This window comes from Podarcis bocagei (genome assembly GCF_964188305.1).
Source record: "Podarcis bocagei genome assembly, chromosome: 9".
NCBI lineage: Eukaryota > Metazoa > Chordata > Lepidosauria > Squamata > Lacertidae > Podarcis > Podarcis bocagei.
The window spans coordinates 27,959,771-27,978,512 of record NC_138134.1 but is presented as its reverse complement, the minus strand read 5'-3'; the positions used below and the strand labels follow the sequence as shown (position 1 = coordinate 27,978,512).

General features: G+C 42.6%; 1 protein-coding gene and 2 long non-coding RNA genes across 50 annotated transcripts in view; 2 read left to right on the top strand and 1 right to left on the bottom strand.

The window, feature by feature from the left end:
* The window catches only part of SORBS2 (sorbin and SH3 domain containing 2), a gene marked incomplete at its 3' end in the record, with an annotated part of 184,846 nt that overhangs the window by 42,459 nt on the left and 123,645 nt on the right, over window positions 1-18,742 (bottom strand). For 37 of the 41 annotated variants that reach the window (XR_014011708.1, XR_014011709.1, XR_014011710.1 and 34 more), the window contains 4 exons: window positions 10,710-10,776; window positions 9,155-9,199; window positions 6,767-6,944; window positions 5,030-5,144 (listed from right to left, as the gene is read on the bottom strand). Coding sequence is in view for 20 of the 41 variants with exons in the window: in XM_081208605.1 (XP_081064731.1) it covers window positions 5,030-5,144; window positions 6,767-6,944; window positions 9,155-9,199; window positions 10,710-10,776 (405 nt within the window). The remainder of the gene's footprint in view (window positions 1-5,029; window positions 5,145-6,766; window positions 6,945-9,154; window positions 9,200-10,709; window positions 10,777-18,742) is intronic. The other 4 variants (XR_014011717.1, XR_014011718.1, XM_081208618.1 and 1 more) reach the window with 1 other exon arrangement.
* The window catches only part of LOC308595167, a 109,646-nt gene that overhangs the window by 84,966 nt on the left and 5,938 nt on the right, over window positions 1-18,742 (top strand). For 6 of the 8 annotated variants that reach the window (XR_014011824.1, XR_014011825.1, XR_014011827.1 and 3 more), the window contains one exon: window positions 7,147-7,364. This is a non-coding gene — a long non-coding RNA (uncharacterized lncRNA). Of the gene's footprint in view, window positions 1-5,907; window positions 6,415-7,146; window positions 7,365-11,818; window positions 12,145-18,742 lie in introns of those variants that run through there. The other 2 variants (XR_014011826.1, XR_014011831.1) reach the window with 2 other exon arrangements.
* On the top strand, window positions 12,290-16,554 carry LOC308594824. The gene is made up of 2 exons (XR_014011641.1): window positions 12,290-12,578; window positions 14,881-16,554. It is a non-coding gene; the product is annotated as an uncharacterized lncRNA (long non-coding RNA).

Sequence of the window (18,742 nt, the reverse complement as noted above, 5' to 3'; positions counted from 1 at the left end):
AAGCAAATCTGGAGCCTTTAATACTATGATTCTAAGATCCAGTTGTGAAAGCAATGTGGGTGAATTCATGATGTGAACACAAGTGATATCCCTAAAGTGCAAAACCACATTCTTTTGCTTTCTGGGCCAGAAAATAGTCCCCCCCCCCCTCTCTCTCTCTCACACACACACAAACACACACACATATATATTTATGCCCATTCGCTCCATATTAGATTTCAATTCGCGTTACAGCCCCAGGTAATGGGAATTAATTTCCCACTTCATGAGCATGCTATAAAAAGGCAAAGTCCCAATTATAGTGCACTCTGTAGATTGCATTTCTTTTGTCCACAAATTTTGCAGCTCTGACACAAAAAGGCATTGCCTATTACTTTATGCAAATGAACTGTTTTACAATTAACATCAGTTGTACAGTGAAGACTTCAAAATTAATGTTACATTAACAACTTGGCTCTGTGCTAATTGATTTAGCGTCTGTTCAAAAGGAAGCGATTGTCAGAACACCACAGCTACCGTTTAAGATCCAGACCCCCAAAGTTCTTTGAAACATTTAGCATTTTGCAGCTCCCTTTGAACATTTAGCAACAAACTTACTCAATTTGTCACAACGTGAAATGGAGTCCTTGGCAATCAGTGCCAGCTACAAGCACAAGCAGGGTTGGGGGAGATGGTTATATTTAGATTGCATCAATGATGAATCTCACATAACTAAAGCTTTATTCCAAGGGGGAAATCTGGTAAAAAATAAAGTGAATTAATTTAGGATTTGCTAGGCATTACAGTGGAACCTTGGTTCCCAATCTTAATCTGTTCTGGGAGTCTGTTTGATTCCCGAAACAGTTCGGGGACCAAGGCAGGGCTTCTGATTGGCCGCAGCAGCTTCCTGCAGTCAATTAGAAGCTGTGGAAGCCGCGCCGGGTATTTGGCTTCCAAAGGACGTTCAAAAACTGAACAATTACTTCTGGTTTTTGTTCGTTCCAGAGCCAGAAAGTTCAGCTCCCAAGGCGTTCAGGAGCCGAGGTTCCACTGTACTAAACAAGGGTGCATTTGTGAAACATTTCAATATGCAGAGTTATTTGTATTGGGTGGGTTTTTTGCTCCATGATATTTCTATTGCAGAAGTTGAATACCAGACAAGGATTGTTATTTGAGAGTGTTTTAATTATAAATGTTTCTGAAGTGGTGCAGAGGAGAGGAATCCAAACCCCTAATCTGCTGTCCTAGAGAGGATTTGGATAGGGCAGAAGGCTCCCTCCACTCAGCTCTACCATTTCCATCAGAAACTCCCCAAATGGGCTGTTTGGGGTGCAATGATTAATGCAGAAATGGAACTTATGAATGCGCACATGTAATACTGACACAGACTGGAAATTGACTGATTTCTCCATGTTACTGTAGAGAGTAGAAGTATGGTAATTTTCAGCAGTGATCTTGTATTTCTCATAACATATAATTTCACCCCAACTTCCTTCAGATTGCAGTGTGCCTGTCCATGGGAGGCAAAGCACAGACATTTTCTTAAATCAATATAGGGTCAGGTTTTTATGCTTGGCCTTCAGAAGTTTCAATAGATGTGATATTACAGTTAATTCATCACTTTTTTTTAAAAAAAAAGAATGGTACACTTATTGTGAATGTTGGCTGGTCGGAATTGGCCAATGTTAACTTTAATTCTTCCCAAATATCAATTTACACTTATCCCACATGTATATAAAATTTCATCATGCATCATATGCTGATACAAGTTATTGCATTTGTGACAAATAATCTATATCGCTGAGACGGCTAGAGCGTCGGTGGCAGAAAACTCACTCCGAATCTGACCGGACACAGGTCAGAGCTCAACGTTGAGCCTACCAAGTGGCGATAGCGACGGCGAAGAAGACTTTCTTCACCGCCTCTATTGCATCTGCAGAAAATAGTAGCAGGAGGCTCTTTCAGGTGGTCCGCAATTTAACGGAACCACCTTTACCACCGGGGCCTTGTAAAGACCCCAAGATCTCCTGCAACGATTTTGCAAAGTTTTTTGCAGATAAAATCACTCATATTCGGAAGGAGCTAGACACCACCGTGGGAGCAGGGCCGGGGCGGGAGAGTGCTAGAGCCCTGTCTGGTCAAGTTGCATGGAATCAATTTCAATCCGTTACCCCCGAGGATGTGGACAGGCTGCTTGGACGCGTGAAACCAACCACCTGTCTCCTTGATCCTTGCCCATCCTGGCTAATAAAAGCAAGCCGGGAAGGGCTGGGCGATGGGCTCTGCGGGGTGGTGAATGCTTCCCTCTGTGAGGGAACATTCCCAGATCCGCTGAAAGAGGCGGTCATTAAACCGCTTCTTAAAAAACCATCTTTAGACCCGGCCAGTATGGCCAACTATCGCCCAGTCTCAAATCTTCCATTCTTGGGCAAGGTGATTGAGCGTGTGGTTGCTGAACAACTCCAGGCACGCCTGGAGGATGCGGACCATTTGGATCCCTTCCAATCAGGGTTCAGGCCTCATCATGGGACTGAAACTGCCTTGGTCGCACTGGTTGATGATCTCCGGCGAGCTAGGGACAAAGGTGAGAGTTGTTTCCTAGTTCTGCTGGATCTCTCAGTGGCCTTTGATACAATCAACCATAACATCCTTCTGGACCGTCTAGAGGGGTTGGGAGCTGGGGGCACTGTTATACAGTGGTTTCGCTCCTTCCTCCTGAGCCGTGTTCAGAAAGTGGTGGTGGGGGATGAGTGTTCAGACCCTTGGGCCCTCACTTGTGGGGTGCCTCAGGGTTCCGTCCTCTCCCCCATGCTTTTTAACATCTATATGAAGCCGCTGGGAGAGATCATCAGGGGGTTTGGACTGGGTGTCCATCAATATGCAGATGATACCCAGCTCTACCTTTCTTTCAAATCAGAACCAGTGAAGGCGGTGAAGGTCCTGTGTGAGTGCCTGGAGGCGGTTGGAGGATGGATGGCGGCTAATGGATTGAAGTTGAATCCTGACAAGACAGAAGTACTGTTTTTGGGGGACAGGGGGCGGGCTGGTGTGGAGGACTCCCTGGTCCTGAATAGGGTAACTGTGCCCCTGAAGGACCAGGTGCGTAGCCTGGGAGTCATCTTGGACTCACAGCTGTCCATGGAGGCGCAGGTCAATTCTGTGTCCAGGGCAGCTGTCTACCAACTCCACCTGGTACGCAGGCTGAGACCCTACCTGCCCGCGGACTGTCTGGCCAGAGTGGTGCATGCTCTAGTTATCTCCCGCTTGGACTACTGCAATGCGCTCTACGTGGGGCTACCTTTGAAGGTGACTCGGAAACTACAGCTAATCCAGAATGCGGCAGCTAGACTGGTGACTGGGGGCGGCCGCCGAGACCACATAACACCGGTCTTGAAAGACCTACATTGGCTCCCAGTACGTTTCCGAGCACAATTCAAAGTGCTGGTGTTGACCTTTAAAGCCCTAAACGGCTTCGGCCCAGTATACCTGAAGGAGCATCTCCACCCCCATCGTTCTGCCCGGACACTGAGGTCCAGCGCCGAGGGCCTTCTGGCGGTTCCCTCATTACGAGAAGCGAAGCTACAGGGAACCAGGCAGAGGGCCTTTTCGGTGGTGGCGCCCGCCCTGTGGAATGCCCTCCCATTGGATGTCAAGGTGATGGACAACTACCTGACATTCAGAAGACATCTTAAGGCGGCCCTATTCAGGGAAGCTTTTAATGTATGATATTTTAGTGTTTTTTGGTTTCTGTGGAAGCCGCCCAGAGTGGCTGGGGAAACCCAGCCAGATGGGCGGGGTACAAATAATAAATTATTATTATTATTATTATTATTATTATTATTATTATTATTATTATTATTATTATTATTATTATTATTATTTTCTCACTGAAACCTTCATTATTAATCATACTTGAGAAATAAAAACTGGAAACTACCCCCTAACTGGTTTAACCCATAAGACAGGGAAATATTAAGACACACCCGTTCAGTGCAGTTTATATGCTAAATAACTGCTATGATAAAATTCGGCTTCAAAAGCAATGGCCACAAAGTAACATGTCATAAGTAAAAGTCAGCATTTGGGTACCTACATCAATCAGTATTTTAATTCCTGAACAGTGGAAATATAAAATCATTTACAACTTCTAAAATGATATATTAGAATGCTAAAGATCAACCCTAAAAATGCTGAGTATTTAAAGACAATTGCTGCATCCAAGTTAGGCAACATAAATTGTACTGGTCTGGTTAAAGCCAGCTGAGCTAGACCACCACCTGGGTAATGAAGAAAGATATTGCCTTTGTGTCCACTAAAGGTATAAAAGATGTTACTTTTGCAAGGACAGTATTGTGTTTTAGTACGTTTGAGCAAAGCACACTTCCCCCAAGGCTACACATATGCAATAAAAATCAATGAGCAGAATACGTATGCCATAGAGTTACTGGGAACATTAGTGGTGATTTTGCAAGTATCAGCCTTATTAAACATGCTTTTAAATAATTTTATATGAACCCTAGCTTAAAAAATGCAACAGAGACATTTAGCCACAAGTTAGTGTGCATTGAGCCATCATTTGTGAAGACCTCATTAAGCATAAATAATGAAAACACATTTGTGGATTTATTTTTTCTGGAGTGCCTAGGAACAAGGATCCCCCCCCCCCCAATGTGTAACAACTTTCATGTTATACATGTGCTGGTAAAATTGCTACAAAGGTGACAAACTCCCCACATTCATTCTGCAACTAGGGGCTTATAAGACTGCTTACCTATGTGACTAGTTAAACAAGAAGATTTTTCAGATTGAGTCCAACATTTTAAAAAATCCAAAGTAGTCAAATGTGGCTAGCAAACCAAAATTGTGACATTTCAGCCACAAAATGTGAACTCTTCAACCACCACAACAAATCTCTTTAAAAAGAGTTCAGTGCTTTTCATTTCTTTTCAAAGCATTTAATGATATCTGTTAAAACTATGTCAGCTTTTATGACTAGAAATGAACTCATTAAACTATTTGTCGTGTTTAAATACAAACTGACTTCACTTACCGGTCTCTCGTGTTCAAGGATAGAAGACTTCCCTGGCTCGTATTCAAAAATACTCCTTGGTTCTGAACGGAATTTGCGTGTGTCTACTTTTCTGTCAGGAGGGTCCCACTCATTTCTAAGATAAAATAAAATTTGACAACTGAATTAAATTATCTTTCCCACCAAGCTCTATTCATATATTTAAAAAAATGTATTGTGGGTACTGCAAGCCTACTTTCTCCATGTGCCATTTGTAAAATCACAATAAAACTGACACTAAAAGCAGAGATTTCATAGAAAGGAAAACCGTGTTTCGCAATAGCATAATTAGTGACATTATGGTATTTGAAAGTCAAGAGGCAATGCAGCAGTTTAGATTTTTTTTTTAACCAGCTTTTATAAACATGAAAAATGTTATACAAACAAGTACACCAAGTTTCCTCATGTCGTTTGTGTATCACAAAAATAGCATAATAAATGTGGAAAAGTATCTACAACATATGATTCATTATTAGTGGTTATTGTGTAAATTCTTGGTTTATGAATTGGTTTAAACAATTAGGAAGAAGAAGAAGAAAAAGAAAAAAGGGGGAGTGGCGAGTGGGGTGGGGTGGTTATTCTACTTAGTGTGTGTGAGGGGTTGTGTCAGTGTTACTTGTATGGGTTCTCTTACTATTCACTTGTATTTCCTTGGTGGTGAGAGAGGTTGGGTGTGGCGTAGGGTGTGGTTGGTTGTCTTTGGCTGGCTGTAGTGAGAATTGTTTTTATGTGTGAGTGTGTATTTTTGAATCAGGCTAGCCAGATTGAAAAAGCAATGACAAACCTAAACAGCATCTTAAAAAGTAGAGACATCACCTTGCCAACAAAGGTCCATATAGTAAAAGCTATGGTTTTTCCAGTAGTGATGTATGGAAGTGAGAGCTGGACCATAAAGAAGGCTGATCACCGAAGAATTGATGCTTTTGAATTATGGTGCTGGAGGAGACTCTTGAGAGTCCCATGGACTGCAAGAAGATCAAACCTATCCATTCTTAAGGAAATCAGCCCTGAGTGCTCACTGGAAGGACAGATCATGAAGCTGAGGCTCCAATAATTTGGCCACCTCATGAGAAGAGAAGACTCCCTGGAAAAGACCCTGATGTTGGGAAAGATGGAAGGCACAAGGAGAAGGGGACGACAGAGGACGAGATGGTTGACCAAACTGCGGGAGGCAGTGGAAGACAGGAGTGCCTGGCGTGCTCTGGTCCATGGGGTCACGAAGAGTTGGACACGACTAAACAACTAAACAACAACAAAGCCAGATTGATTCGTATGCGGTCGGGGGATTCTTGTTGTCTTGTTGGGCTGTGTATGTGATAAAGGGGAGCCATACCGAGGTGAAGGCGTCGTCTTCTATTTGTCCCTGTGTGAGTTTAAGTATATTGGTTAGTTTTTCCAATAAGGCTGCTTCCCATACTATTTGATACCCTTGGTCCATGCTTACTCCTGACAGGTCTCTCCAGTGTCTGGTTATGATGTTTCTGGCTACTGAGAGTAGGTGGGTTATGAGCTCTTTGTGGTGTGAGTGGAGCAGTTTAGATTGTTAAGTTATTTATGGTGAAGCAAGGCACACTCTATGTAAAAGCATTTGCAGCAAGTATAAAAATACTTCTTATGTGCTTTACACATTAAAAGAGCCTGAAATAATGCCTCTCACATTATGCCACATGGAATTTGCTGCTTCTAGATTGACTGCTACAAAATGGCTGCAAGGCTTACTTCTCTGGTGCAGATCGTTGCCGTGGGCGAATTGGTGGTGCTGGGGGTGGTGGAGGTACAGGGGACGAGACCTTAAAGGCCTCCGTGCCATTGTCAGAAGTACTTTTCGTCAGCGGTCTGTATGTCTGTGTTCTTGCAGCAGGGTGTGCTTGAGCAGAAAAGGATGGGCTGAAGTTACCTAATAAAATGACAAAACAGAAAAAAGCCAAAATATAACTATTAAGATCACTTGATATGATACATATATGCCACATTCAATTATGGGTTTTAAAAAATTAATGTGAATTTAATGGTAGTTCTTCTTGGCTTATATCCTCAGTTCCATGAATGGAATAGAGTTTACAGAATGGAATTTTCCTGCTTCTTCTTTTCCTCTGCAGCAACCTGTGCCCCTAAACATCGGCTCCTAGAGACTGGGGCATCCTCTAGAACAGACTAGCATGTGGTGTGGAAGGCTGCAGCAAGAAGGGCAGATTTCCAAAGAGCAGGGCTCCCAGGATGAGAACAAAAGAGTCATCCACTTGTACGCCGTCACCTTGGATTCCACATCATATACCCAACACAGAGGATACTTGTGGACCTATCTTTGAGAAGAAGGGTATGTAACGACAAACATTTCAGTCCCTAAACACATTTATTGGAAGTAAAGCCCACTAAATTCAACAACTGGTCTTGACTGGAGTGGGCAGACTTCAGGCTTGAGGGATCTACTTTGATTTTTACTAGAACCCTGAGCTCTATCAACTGGAGCCAGGGTCTAAAGAGTAGATCAAGTTGAGACAAACAACATACTCCTAAAAGTTAATAAAAAGGGTGCCTCTGGGCAATTGTTCAATTTTAAAAAAGTGTTTTTGGTACCAGAAGCCCCGTATTGATTCATGGTAAGCATGGCTTGCACAACTTGTAAACCATCAAGTGAAATGCAGCACACCACCTAGGTATAGGGCCATATCAATGACTTGACAGGACCCCTAGTTCTGCAGTCCAAAGCAAGTGGTTTATCATGCCTTAGATGGACTTGATACATGGATAAAGGGTTCTGTTCACATTTCTCTAAAATCTGGAAATGCCTTGAGGCATAGCCACAGTTGGGATAATTTACTGCTGGCTGCCATTGTTATCTTGGTGGTTGCTTGCTAGCAGAAAACTGAAAAAGAAATACACACATGCTTGAATTTAAGCATGCCTTTGTTAATTTTGTAACAATGCATTTCTGGTTAGTAATATAATATTTATCAGCATTAGTTCTGGACAGTCACCCAAGCAGATCACATAGATGTAATTTTTTTGCAAGTGAATATTGAATCTATGCAGATTGTGATGTGAACTTGAATTGGAAGTTGCATTTTTAAAAATGCATTTTTTCCTATGGTGCATTACCATTTTGCAAATTTTTGCAAATATGTATAACACATTTTAAAAGGGCTTTTCTAATCAATAAGTACATCTGATATATTTTCACAATTATTTGGCTTGATGTACATTTTTACAGAAATTTGCAGCCTTCGACCGCTGTTCTGTCACTTTCTATTGTTATATTGACAATTTCAGTTTAATTTCCAGCAGTTGCAAAAGCAACATGCAGACAGCTTTAATGGAATGCACAGTGTGGAAGCTTGAGTTTTGGATTCATGTTTTGTCCCATGGTAAAGGGGATGATCTAGTGAAAATTAAACGAAACAGAGAGCCAAACTACACATTACACTTAATGAAGAGCATGCAGATACAGCTCTGGATTTAATTAATTACAGGTGCAGGGGGCTTTACCTATGCTTCCTAGCCACATGGCCAGAAAGCAGGCAATTTTTGTCCCAAATGTGACAGTATGGGTGGGTGGGGTAAACCTCCCTTCTTCATATAACAATTGCCCACCTGCTCCTTTAGCATAATGTATAGTTTAGCCCTGAGCAGAATTTATTTCATTTATTTCATTGTTAACTCATTAAAATTAATGAGACACAAAAATATATGACTTTGGATTGTTCCCATGTTTTATGCATGCATGTTCCCATGTTTTATGCATACAATGCAGTATTCTACTCAGCTACTACCTTTATCATCCCCAATGCATGTTGATGGAGGTTATGCTAGTAATCAAGCTCTGCTTTGAAACTGTTCCCAAAGCCAGAATCTGTCCAAATTAGTACAAAATCAAAGCACTGGAAGGTCACCATTGAAAATACATTTTGGGTTATTTGGCTGGAAAAAGAATTCACACGCAATCATTCAGGTGTCAGGAAAATAACGAAATGACAACAATACACTGAGATCCCACAACACAACAATAAAAACTGCAGTTACACAAGCACAAGAAGGATGGGCCTACAAGGTTAGGTAATCGCCAAAATTAACGAGAACAGACTCATGAAGGGAAGGAATAATTCCTACCAGTATTATATGCATAGGCAGTATTATACATGTCTGTGTCATCATCTACAAAAAGAAAGATAAATGTTATAGTGGTGTAACACTGGTCCGCTTAGAACAGCAAGGCAGCTCTACCATCCCAAATACTGTAAAACAAACAAGCAAGCAAATTGTAGCCACCTTTATACTTCAGGAGTCTATCTCATATGCTACCAATCCTGGATCGCATATAGCTGTTCTGTCACTTGAGATGCAAATACAGCAATATGCTCTATCCCTGAGCAATGGCCCTTCCAGTTAGTTATGGAATATTTAGCTCATTCATTAGTTAATCTACAACAAATATTTAATTAACTTAAATATGGCCCTGATAAATTGGCAGTGGGGGTTTTATGTTAATTATTTTTAGAACAGGAATTTACAAATGCAACAGGTGGCAGCATCACCTTTCACACACATCCGGAAAGGCTTTTTTTGAAGATGGTGCCATTGTAATGTATATGTAGATTAAGAGGGCAGTCCTGACCTCCTGGTATTGCCTGTTTGCAGAGGGGGTGTAATTAGGAAAAGGCCTAGGTATCTGTCCTTTGCTAGTGGAGATGGATAGACTAAGATTGTGGAGGCTCCCTACTGTACCCTCAGAAAGCTTGGTGGATAGAAAGCTACCCCCATTTGGTGTTCTTGCTTGTGATAGCAAACCTATGGCCCCAGAGTGTGGAGCATTATGAGAATGGAACAAAATCAACTATGGATCTACTGGATGCAAAGATGTTTTGTTTCCCTGTGAGGGACTGAATTTAGGCTCTTCATCTATGCAGATGAAGCTAATTTCTCCAGTGCTTTTGGTGATGGCGGGGAGGGCGTGGATACAAAATATAGTGATCCACTGCGCTGAAAAGCCCAGCAAAAGTGCTCCCCTCAGCTTCCATTTTGGCTGCCACGTCCATCATTTAGCTCCCTCTCCCCTTTGCTCCTCCAGGATTGCTTGGTTAATCAATAAATTAACTGTTATTTGATCAGTTCCCTGCTCAGCCATGAAACTCGCTTCATGACCCTGGACCAGTCACTGTCTTTTATTCTTGGATTAAATGTTATTCTTAGTACTTACTACGCAAAGCGAATCCTTTTACAATAACTAAACCAAGAGGAGAACCAAATGATTCCATACCTAGGCTAGGATCATTTTGTCATTAACTTTGTTGAATTTATAAAAGAAAGAAAAAAAGGAAGAACTCTTTATTTTATTTGTTGCCTTGGCAGGATTACAGCAATGAAAATCTTCCCAAGCTAATTCTAAGGGATGAACACAAAACCCTGAGCTACTTTGTTTCCCTAACACACTCATTGTAACCTCTCTTATTTTTCTGTACTTCTTAAAAATGTTAATTTCTGTTAGAAAATTCCTTACGTTTTCCCACAGAAAAATGCACCAGCTGTATTGAATATACTTATTTGGCTTAAAGTGCCCACTGGACCCTGGTATTTTATTATTGAATGACCACTGGCATATATTATTATCTGACAGCAAAACAGCAAGATGTATGAAAATACAGCAAGGAGAGGAAGTTGGACATACCAGGCTTGTGAACCATGTGTATTTGCTTGAACATCGTCTTATACCAATCCTTCGGCCTGTCAACTGTCTAAAAATGACAAAGTTTAAACAATTAGCAAGAAAACAACAACAAAGTTTAAATTAGTTACACAAAAGGTTGAATTAATGTACAATGGAGGTAACTAGGAGGGTTGTTTACCCCTTTGATGGGTCCTCATACTTAACTGATGGGTGTATTAATAAAAAAAAATAATAAGGTGATTTTTAAAGTCACTTTATTTGCAGAAAAGAACCTCAAAAGCAAGGAACAAACAATAATAAAATCTCAATTCAATATGTAAGCCTATTAAATCATCATTAAATTGCTCCAGAGTTGATAATGACCAGGTGGGGATTCTCCTTCTCTGCATGCCTACTGGAATAAAAACCTCTCCAATAGGCACCAAAATCTCAAAAGTACTTGTCTGTTAGCCACCTGAAGGGAGTTCCATACTAAAAGTCCAGGCCCATGTCACCATTACTGGGGACATGATTCCATAAGACATGCTTCTGGTGACTGCAATGACTGCACCAGCATATAAGGAGCAAGACCAGCTCTCAGGTTGTTTTTGGCCTAATGGGTCATAGATGATATAGCTCTGCCTTTTGCAGTACTATTTAATGTCTCCTTCATTAGGAATGTTTGGATATGATTGATATCTCAGTACTTCAAGGCACTGGATTGGATAAACTTCAGAACCGCTCCAAAGAAATAATTTTGTGGAAAATAATGGACTAGAAAACTAGGGATGGAATGAACATTTGAAGCTGAGTTGCTTGAATATTCAATTGACTGGGAGCATAACATAGCCAACCTTGAGCTGAGTCCAGGATAACCTCTAAACTGTGCACCTGGTTGTGTAGGGGTGGGTGGGTGGGAGTACAATCCTATCCAGCATTAGCCATATAGCTCTATCCAGATCAGCAGATTTACAGGACTTACAGGACCTTTATGTTCAACTCATTTGCCTTCATTCATCCCCAAACTGACTCCAAACCTTTGTTCAGGATTTTTACAGACTCCCTACAATTAGAGGTCATCAGCATACCAATGACATTTTAACTCTAACCTCCATTTGATTTCTCCCCAGGGCTTCATGTCAATGTGGGACCGAATGGATTCCTGTGGCACCTCACAGGCCAAAGGCCATAGAGTGAAGTCCCCCAGTGCTGCTTTTTGTGCTCATCCCTTTGGAAAGGACTAGCACTACCATAGCACTGCATCCTCAGGTCTCACTCTGGCCAGATGACCTGAGAAGGAAACTATGGTTGATGAAGACGATGACTGCCAAGAGGTCCAGGAGGACCAGCAGAGTTACATTTCCCCTTTGGCAGAAGTGTAAACAAGGTTGGAAAGGATCCAAATATCCATGTTTCAGGTTCTGAACAGTAAACTACTCCATGGGTTGTTGAGAAAGCAACTCGGCTCACCCATGCTTATCCAAGGAAAGGTTTCTTGTCTTGGGAGAATGGGGAGCAGTAATGGCCAAACCAAGCCTTACCAAGTGTTCCAACTGGAAAACCAATAAGTTCCTCAAGTACTTTCAGGATCAGCTGGGGGGGGGGGGGATAACCCATCTTTATAGATAACTATCCTTGAAGCATTAGACCTTTCCTTTGTTTTCAGCAAGAAGGGCTAACATAATACAAATGATCTAGCACAACAGGTCTTCGTAGGTGCTATTTCATGTGATTACATTGAGAGGGGTAGGGGGAAGCGCAGGACTGGGTGACTGCTCCTATCTCAACATATATCAAGTTAAAATGGGTGCTTATGTGATTATCAGCCTGGTGCTACAGGGAGCCCTGATCATCTGGGGATGCATCAGCTTTGAACATGCATGTGCTGAGGCAGGGGCGCCGACTTATAAAAAATATTGGGGGGGCCCATACCGGGGTCCTGCCGCTGGTTCGCTCGGGTAGCCGGGAGAACGCAGTTCGAGGTGGCGGTGTTGGGGAGAGACCCTCGCTCAGGGCGCCACTAGACTTGGCGGCCGGCGGCCTATCTGGGGGGTTTTGGAGCGTATTTCGGCGGAGCGATTGGGGAGGAGGGGGCTTGTTGCCGGATTCTTCAGCTGGGCCGGAGATCCGCTGCTGGGGGGTCCCTGGGCCGAGTTGTGAGCACGGCCTGCTGAAGGGAGATCCAGCCGATTGCGCGACGGGGACGGCCGGGGCTCTCCGGCTAGGGCGCGCGGCTGGCTGGCTGGCGAGGGAGCAGGTGGGGAGGAGGCGGGGGTCCTCACTCTCTTAGGAAACGCACCCGCGCGCCCGATTGCCACGAAGTCCGAAGGGTGCGTGTGTGGAATTAAAAAGCAAAAACGAGATACGGGCAGGGCAGGCAAAGAGTTTTCTGCAAGAGGATGGAGGGCAGGTTGAAGAGAAAATCACTCAGGATGAGACAGTCAAATCAGCCATGATAAAATGGGCTCAGGATATTGGGTATAACATCATGTTTGAGGACTGGGAAAGGTTATGGACCACCGGAATGAAATTCACGGCATGTAATGCCTTGAAGGAAAATATTATGAAAATGATTTATAGGTGGTACATGACCCCAGTCAAGCTTGCAAAAATATATCACCTGTCTGATAATAAATGTTGGAAATGTAAGGAGGCTGAAGGGACATTCTTTCACCTCTGGTGGACTTTTCCAAAAGTGAAGGCCTTCTGGGAAATGATCTATAATGAGTTAAAAAAGGTATTTAAGTATACCTTTCCCAAGAAACCAGAGGCCTTCCTCTTGGGCATTGTTGGCCAGAAAGTGTTAAAGAAGGATAGAACTTTCTTTATGTATGCAACTACAGCAGCAAGAATACTTATCGCAAAATATTGGAAGACACAAGATTTGCCCACACTGGAAGAGTGGCAGACGCAATTGATGGACTACATGGAACTGGCTGAAATGACTGGCAGAATCCGAGATTTGGGAGAAGAAACAACGGAAGAGGACTGGAAAAAATTTAAGGACTATTTACAAAAACAATATAAGTTGTATGAATGTTAAAAATTTACACGATTCAGAAACTATAGCTTCAGCAATTAGATTTGGGAAACAGGAAATTATATTTTAAGTAAGAAAAGGTCAAAATCTAAGGTAATACTATGTTTAATTTAAGATATAAGTAACTGATGAAAAGTATGTTAAATTTAGAGGTATAGTATTTGAAAAGTACAAAATAAGGTACGAAACAAGGTAATAATTTGCTGATATCTTTATTATAAAGAATGCAGGGTAAGGGAGATGCGAGGAAGTCCAGTTAGTTATATAAAAAATGTGTTGAATGGTTGGTTTTCTTTTCTTCTTTTTCTTTTTTTCTTTTTCTTGTTCTTTTACTTTTTTCTTCAGTGTATGTTTCTAACTTTGTATTTGAAAACTTAATAAAATATTTATATATATAAAAAAGAGAGAAAATCCTTTCGCTTTTCTGGGGCGCAGGGAAGTCTCAGAGCCGGAGGTTGGGGAAGGGACCCCCTTTGCTCTGCCCTCTTCTCCCGTCTTAGATTCGCATGGGGGTCCCCGCCCGAGCTTGCCTGGCCACCGGGCCACACAAGGGCCGCGCTCTACGCGGCGCACCTTGCTAGCCGCGCAGCTGTCCTCCACGGCTGCCAATGACAAGCGGGCGACGTCGCGGGCGGGGAAGGCGTCGCTTTCTTTCCCGATCCTGCATCCTTCCAGTCTTCCAGCCCTTTTTTGGGTTGGAAGCTCGTCTCGTTCGCCCTTCTCCTTTCTTCACCCTGTGCGCAATTTTCCTCCCTCGTCTCCCTCCCCATTTCTCCTTCCTTCCTGACTGACTGACTGACTGACGGGCTTGGGCTCAGGCTCGGGCTCGGGCTTCGGGTAGGGCTCGGGCTCGGGCAGCCACAGCGTCGGCGGTGTTGGCGATCGGCGGCGCGGGGGGATGGCCCTCCCGGGGGAGCCGGCGCTGCTCAATGGGGTTGCCAAGGAGACAGGCCGGCCGCCCCCCTCCCCCGGCCCGGCGCCCCCCGCCGCGCCGGTGCCCGTTATCGAGCTGGTGCGCGCCGGGCGCCCTATAAAAGCGCGGACGCGCCCACCGCCGCCCGAGATTATTGGGGGGGCTGAGCCCCCCCAAACGAATTTTTGAGGGGGCTCGGGCCCCCTCAAGCCCCATGGAGTCGGCGCCTATGTGCTGAGGGAAGGGCCAGTGGGGTGCTCCAATGGTCAACAGGAATAGTCCTGCCATCTCTCCACACACAGACTAAGCACATGGAGGAAAAGCCACCTTTTATTGGGGCTAAATAAAGGAGGGATGGTGGGAATGCACTACATGAAGATTCATCATAACTACAAAGGCAAGTAATTAAGTTAAGCATTAGCGTTATCCACCAATGCATGCAGTTTCAGTTGCACTGAAATGTATTCAATTGTTGGACATATTCCTTTGATGTAAAAGAATTAAGCACCACAATTGTAAAATCAGACTGTAGCAATGATGTAAAAAAAAAGGAAGAGATGCAAGAATTGTTTGAGAGGCTTGAAGAAATAAATGCCGTGGAGTGATGATCAATGAGGAAATGCACAGCTAACGGAGGCATTTATTCTTCTCAGTGGAGAGTCTCCTCTTTGCCCTACATTCTGTTTAGCCTTTGTAACAATCCATAATCAAGCAATGCTTTGTGCAAACAGGCTTCTAATTTTCTCTGGGCAAAAGCCCACTTAAAAAACAGAAAAGCTAGCTACAGTATTCCAACACTGCTTAAGTCAAACAAATCCGGATGGACCGGATTTAGTTATTCACACATAAATGAAAGGCCTCTTTGTCGTACAAATAATCAGAAGGTTGACCGTGAAGCAATTATAATGGATTGTTGGTTAAAAGTAAAACACACACAATCCAGTAGCTACACAAAACTTCTTGCAGCTCGATTCTTTTCTAGATAAGATCCTTTGTAGTGGTAGTCAAATCCATTGACAGCAAGCATCTTTTATTCTCTTTGTAGGCACAGCCAATATACTCACCATTTACTCTTTTTTTTTAAGCATTATAATTGGATACAGTGTAGGGTATTTTAAAAATTCTTATTACCAAATCCTGGGAATCTTGTAAATGCTAGGCAGACAACCAAGCTGTGCATGGATGTAAGCTTATTTTGTTCCACTGAAAACAATATGGAAGAAAATAATCTTAAATCCATCAGCTTAAAAGGTAGGGAAACAGGCAATGCTTAGAACCAATGTTGAAACTGGACACAATAGTGGATTCCAGTTTGCCATTGGTATAAGTGCATGTGTGGCAATACTGCATTCAATTCTTTATCTTTCCATAGTGCTTAGCATCACATTGTGGTTCTCCCCATCTTAGCACCGTGTTACTGGCTGCTGAAGAGGTGGGGTGTTATTTATCACTTGCCAGAATTCCTTCACTGTCAATGCATCTAAGGGACATGTTGGTAACTTTGACGAACTTCAAATATTAATGGTTTTTCTGTGGAAGTTTCCATGGGGGAAACTGCAGGAAGACCTGTGTGGGATGAGGGCATTAACCTCTCTATTTTGATAAGGTTTGAATGAGCCCTTATATCTGGGGTACTAGCTGACCTGAGTTCTGCAGTCCTACAAGCAAGTGTTTAACAAGCACCTTTTGCAAACACTCATACCAAGTACTGGCAAAAGTTAAATTTATTTTGGAAAGAGAAATTGGGTTGCTCATAAATTGGGTGACAGCATTTAAATATTCAATGGGTCAGTGGGGGAAAATCATAAGACAACAAGAAATGACATCAATTATGTTAACAGTAGCATTCATACATTTTTTTTATGTCCACTATGTTCAACTGACAGTAAACCTTTTCTATTCCTTAAAATTCATCATCTGTCTGTACAAGTAGCATGGGTGAAGCAAAATAAGACCTATTTACAAGAAAAACAGCTAATCTTGAAGTCTGCCACCTACAGACACAGCTTTAAGAAAACATACAGTGCAAGCTGGCTACAAAACTGCCCATTTTGGGGAACAAGTGGATGAGAAACTCGGGCTGCATTTCTGGTGCGCAAGGATGCTTTTTGCATGGTCATTCATGGCAACCTAAAGGATCACAACTTCTAAAAATACAGAGTAGTGCCAGTAAAAAAATGAAACAGTGCACACCAAAAGCCAGTTGCAAAACCACCTTAAACAGTGATGCATGCAAGCTGCAAAGATAACAAATTTGTACACTCATTCCTTCCCTGTAATGCATAATCCTATGATCTTGATAAAATGTCAGACAACACAATTCTATTTTGATCTGAAGTCATGTACAGTGGTGCCTCGCAAGATGAAATTAATTCGTTCTGTGAGTTTTTTCGTCTTGCGAATTTTTCGTCTTGCGAAGCACGGTTTCCCATAGGAATGCATTGAAAATCAATTAATGCATTCCTATGGTCAAAAAAAGTCCAAACAAAGCCAAATTTGGTACAAAAAGAGTTTATTAAGGGCTCTTTAAAGTCATACATACTGTAAAGAGCATTTCAAAAATTGAAGGAACAATAATTTAAGTTTCTAAACATGACAGAAAAGCATTTAAAAATCAGCAAAGTGTACTGTACATACATTTTCTAAGACTCTGGTGGACAACTCGAAGAAGGTTCCTCTTCCACTCTTTGCTTTTTGCTGAAGAACCTGTCCATGGTCTGCTGCTTCATCCGCCTTTTCAGCACCTCCCTGAAAGACGACATGACCCTCGTATCAAAAGTGTTCGCAAGGTCACGTGTCAGGTCCTTGTCAGGGTGGTGCCGCTGTGCAAAAGCCTGCACATCTTTCCACTTCTGGCAAATGTCCCTCAGTTCTTTGGAGGACAGCCGTTCCTCAGTTGCTTCCTCCTCTTCCAGCGAGGCCTGCTCCTGCGCAGCCTCTGACTGCAGTTTGACCAGCTCCTAGGTGGTCAGCTCGTGGTCGTGCTCCTCCACCAGCTCACTGACGTCCTCCTCTGTGACATCCAGGCCCATGGTCCTCCCCAAGGAAACAATGTCCTGCACCACTGTTGACTCTGGTGCATCAGAGTCACTTGGTGCCACACAGTCCGGCCACAGGCTGCGCCAAGCGCAATTCAAATTTCTCTGGCTGATCCTGTCCCAGGCAATGGTGATCATCTTCAAGCAGGTGACGATGTCGAAGTGGTCCTTCCAGAATTCCAGAATCTTTTTTTTTTAACAACAGCTGAGTGCCCCAATGGTCACAAAAAATCATAAAAATGCAGAAAAAAACACAAGCTTCCAGATTCTTGCAAACCCCTCCCCAACACCAAGTCCTTGAATTCCAAACACCCCAACCCAAAATCCAACCCCCCCCAAAAAAAGTTTTAAAGTTTAACTTACCAAATGGCTGCAAAAGAAGTTTTGGAAAAGCTTCAAAAATCACCAAAGTCTTCAAAAACCTCAAAAAAGGCTACCACACCGCGTGCTATGAGTTGCTCCTCGAAGTCAAGTCGCAACTGCACCTCTTCAAGCAATGCACCCTGGGTATTAACGGTTTTAAGAAAAAGGAAACAAACTTGCAAGACGTTTTCGTCTTGCGAAGCAAGCCCATAGGGAAATTCGTCTTGCGAAGCAAGAACTCTTTCGTCTTGCGAGTTTTTCATCTTGCGAGGCATTTGTCTTGCGAGGCACCACTGTATCCCTCTATTATCTGCACATCATATCCTAATATTTCACATTCGGTGTTCTACATATACTTTCCAAAAACCTCTACATACAAATGGTGATTCTAAATCTGAAATGATTGACTTGCACAAATTTTTGGTTCCTGTTATTTTAGTACATTGCAGCTAACTGAATGCTGCAAAGTTTGCTTGTCTATCTTGCTCAATATGCAGAAAACTATCATGTATTACATTAAAATAATTGAGTAACTGTAACTATACTTGGAATACATTTTTATGAGTCCTCGGCCAAAAACTAAAGAAATGACACAATACACATTCTCATATATGATATGGATTTTTTTAAAGAAATGAAATATAAAAATTCACATAGCCAAAATATTAGATTCTTTCTAAGATGACGCAGTATCTGAAAC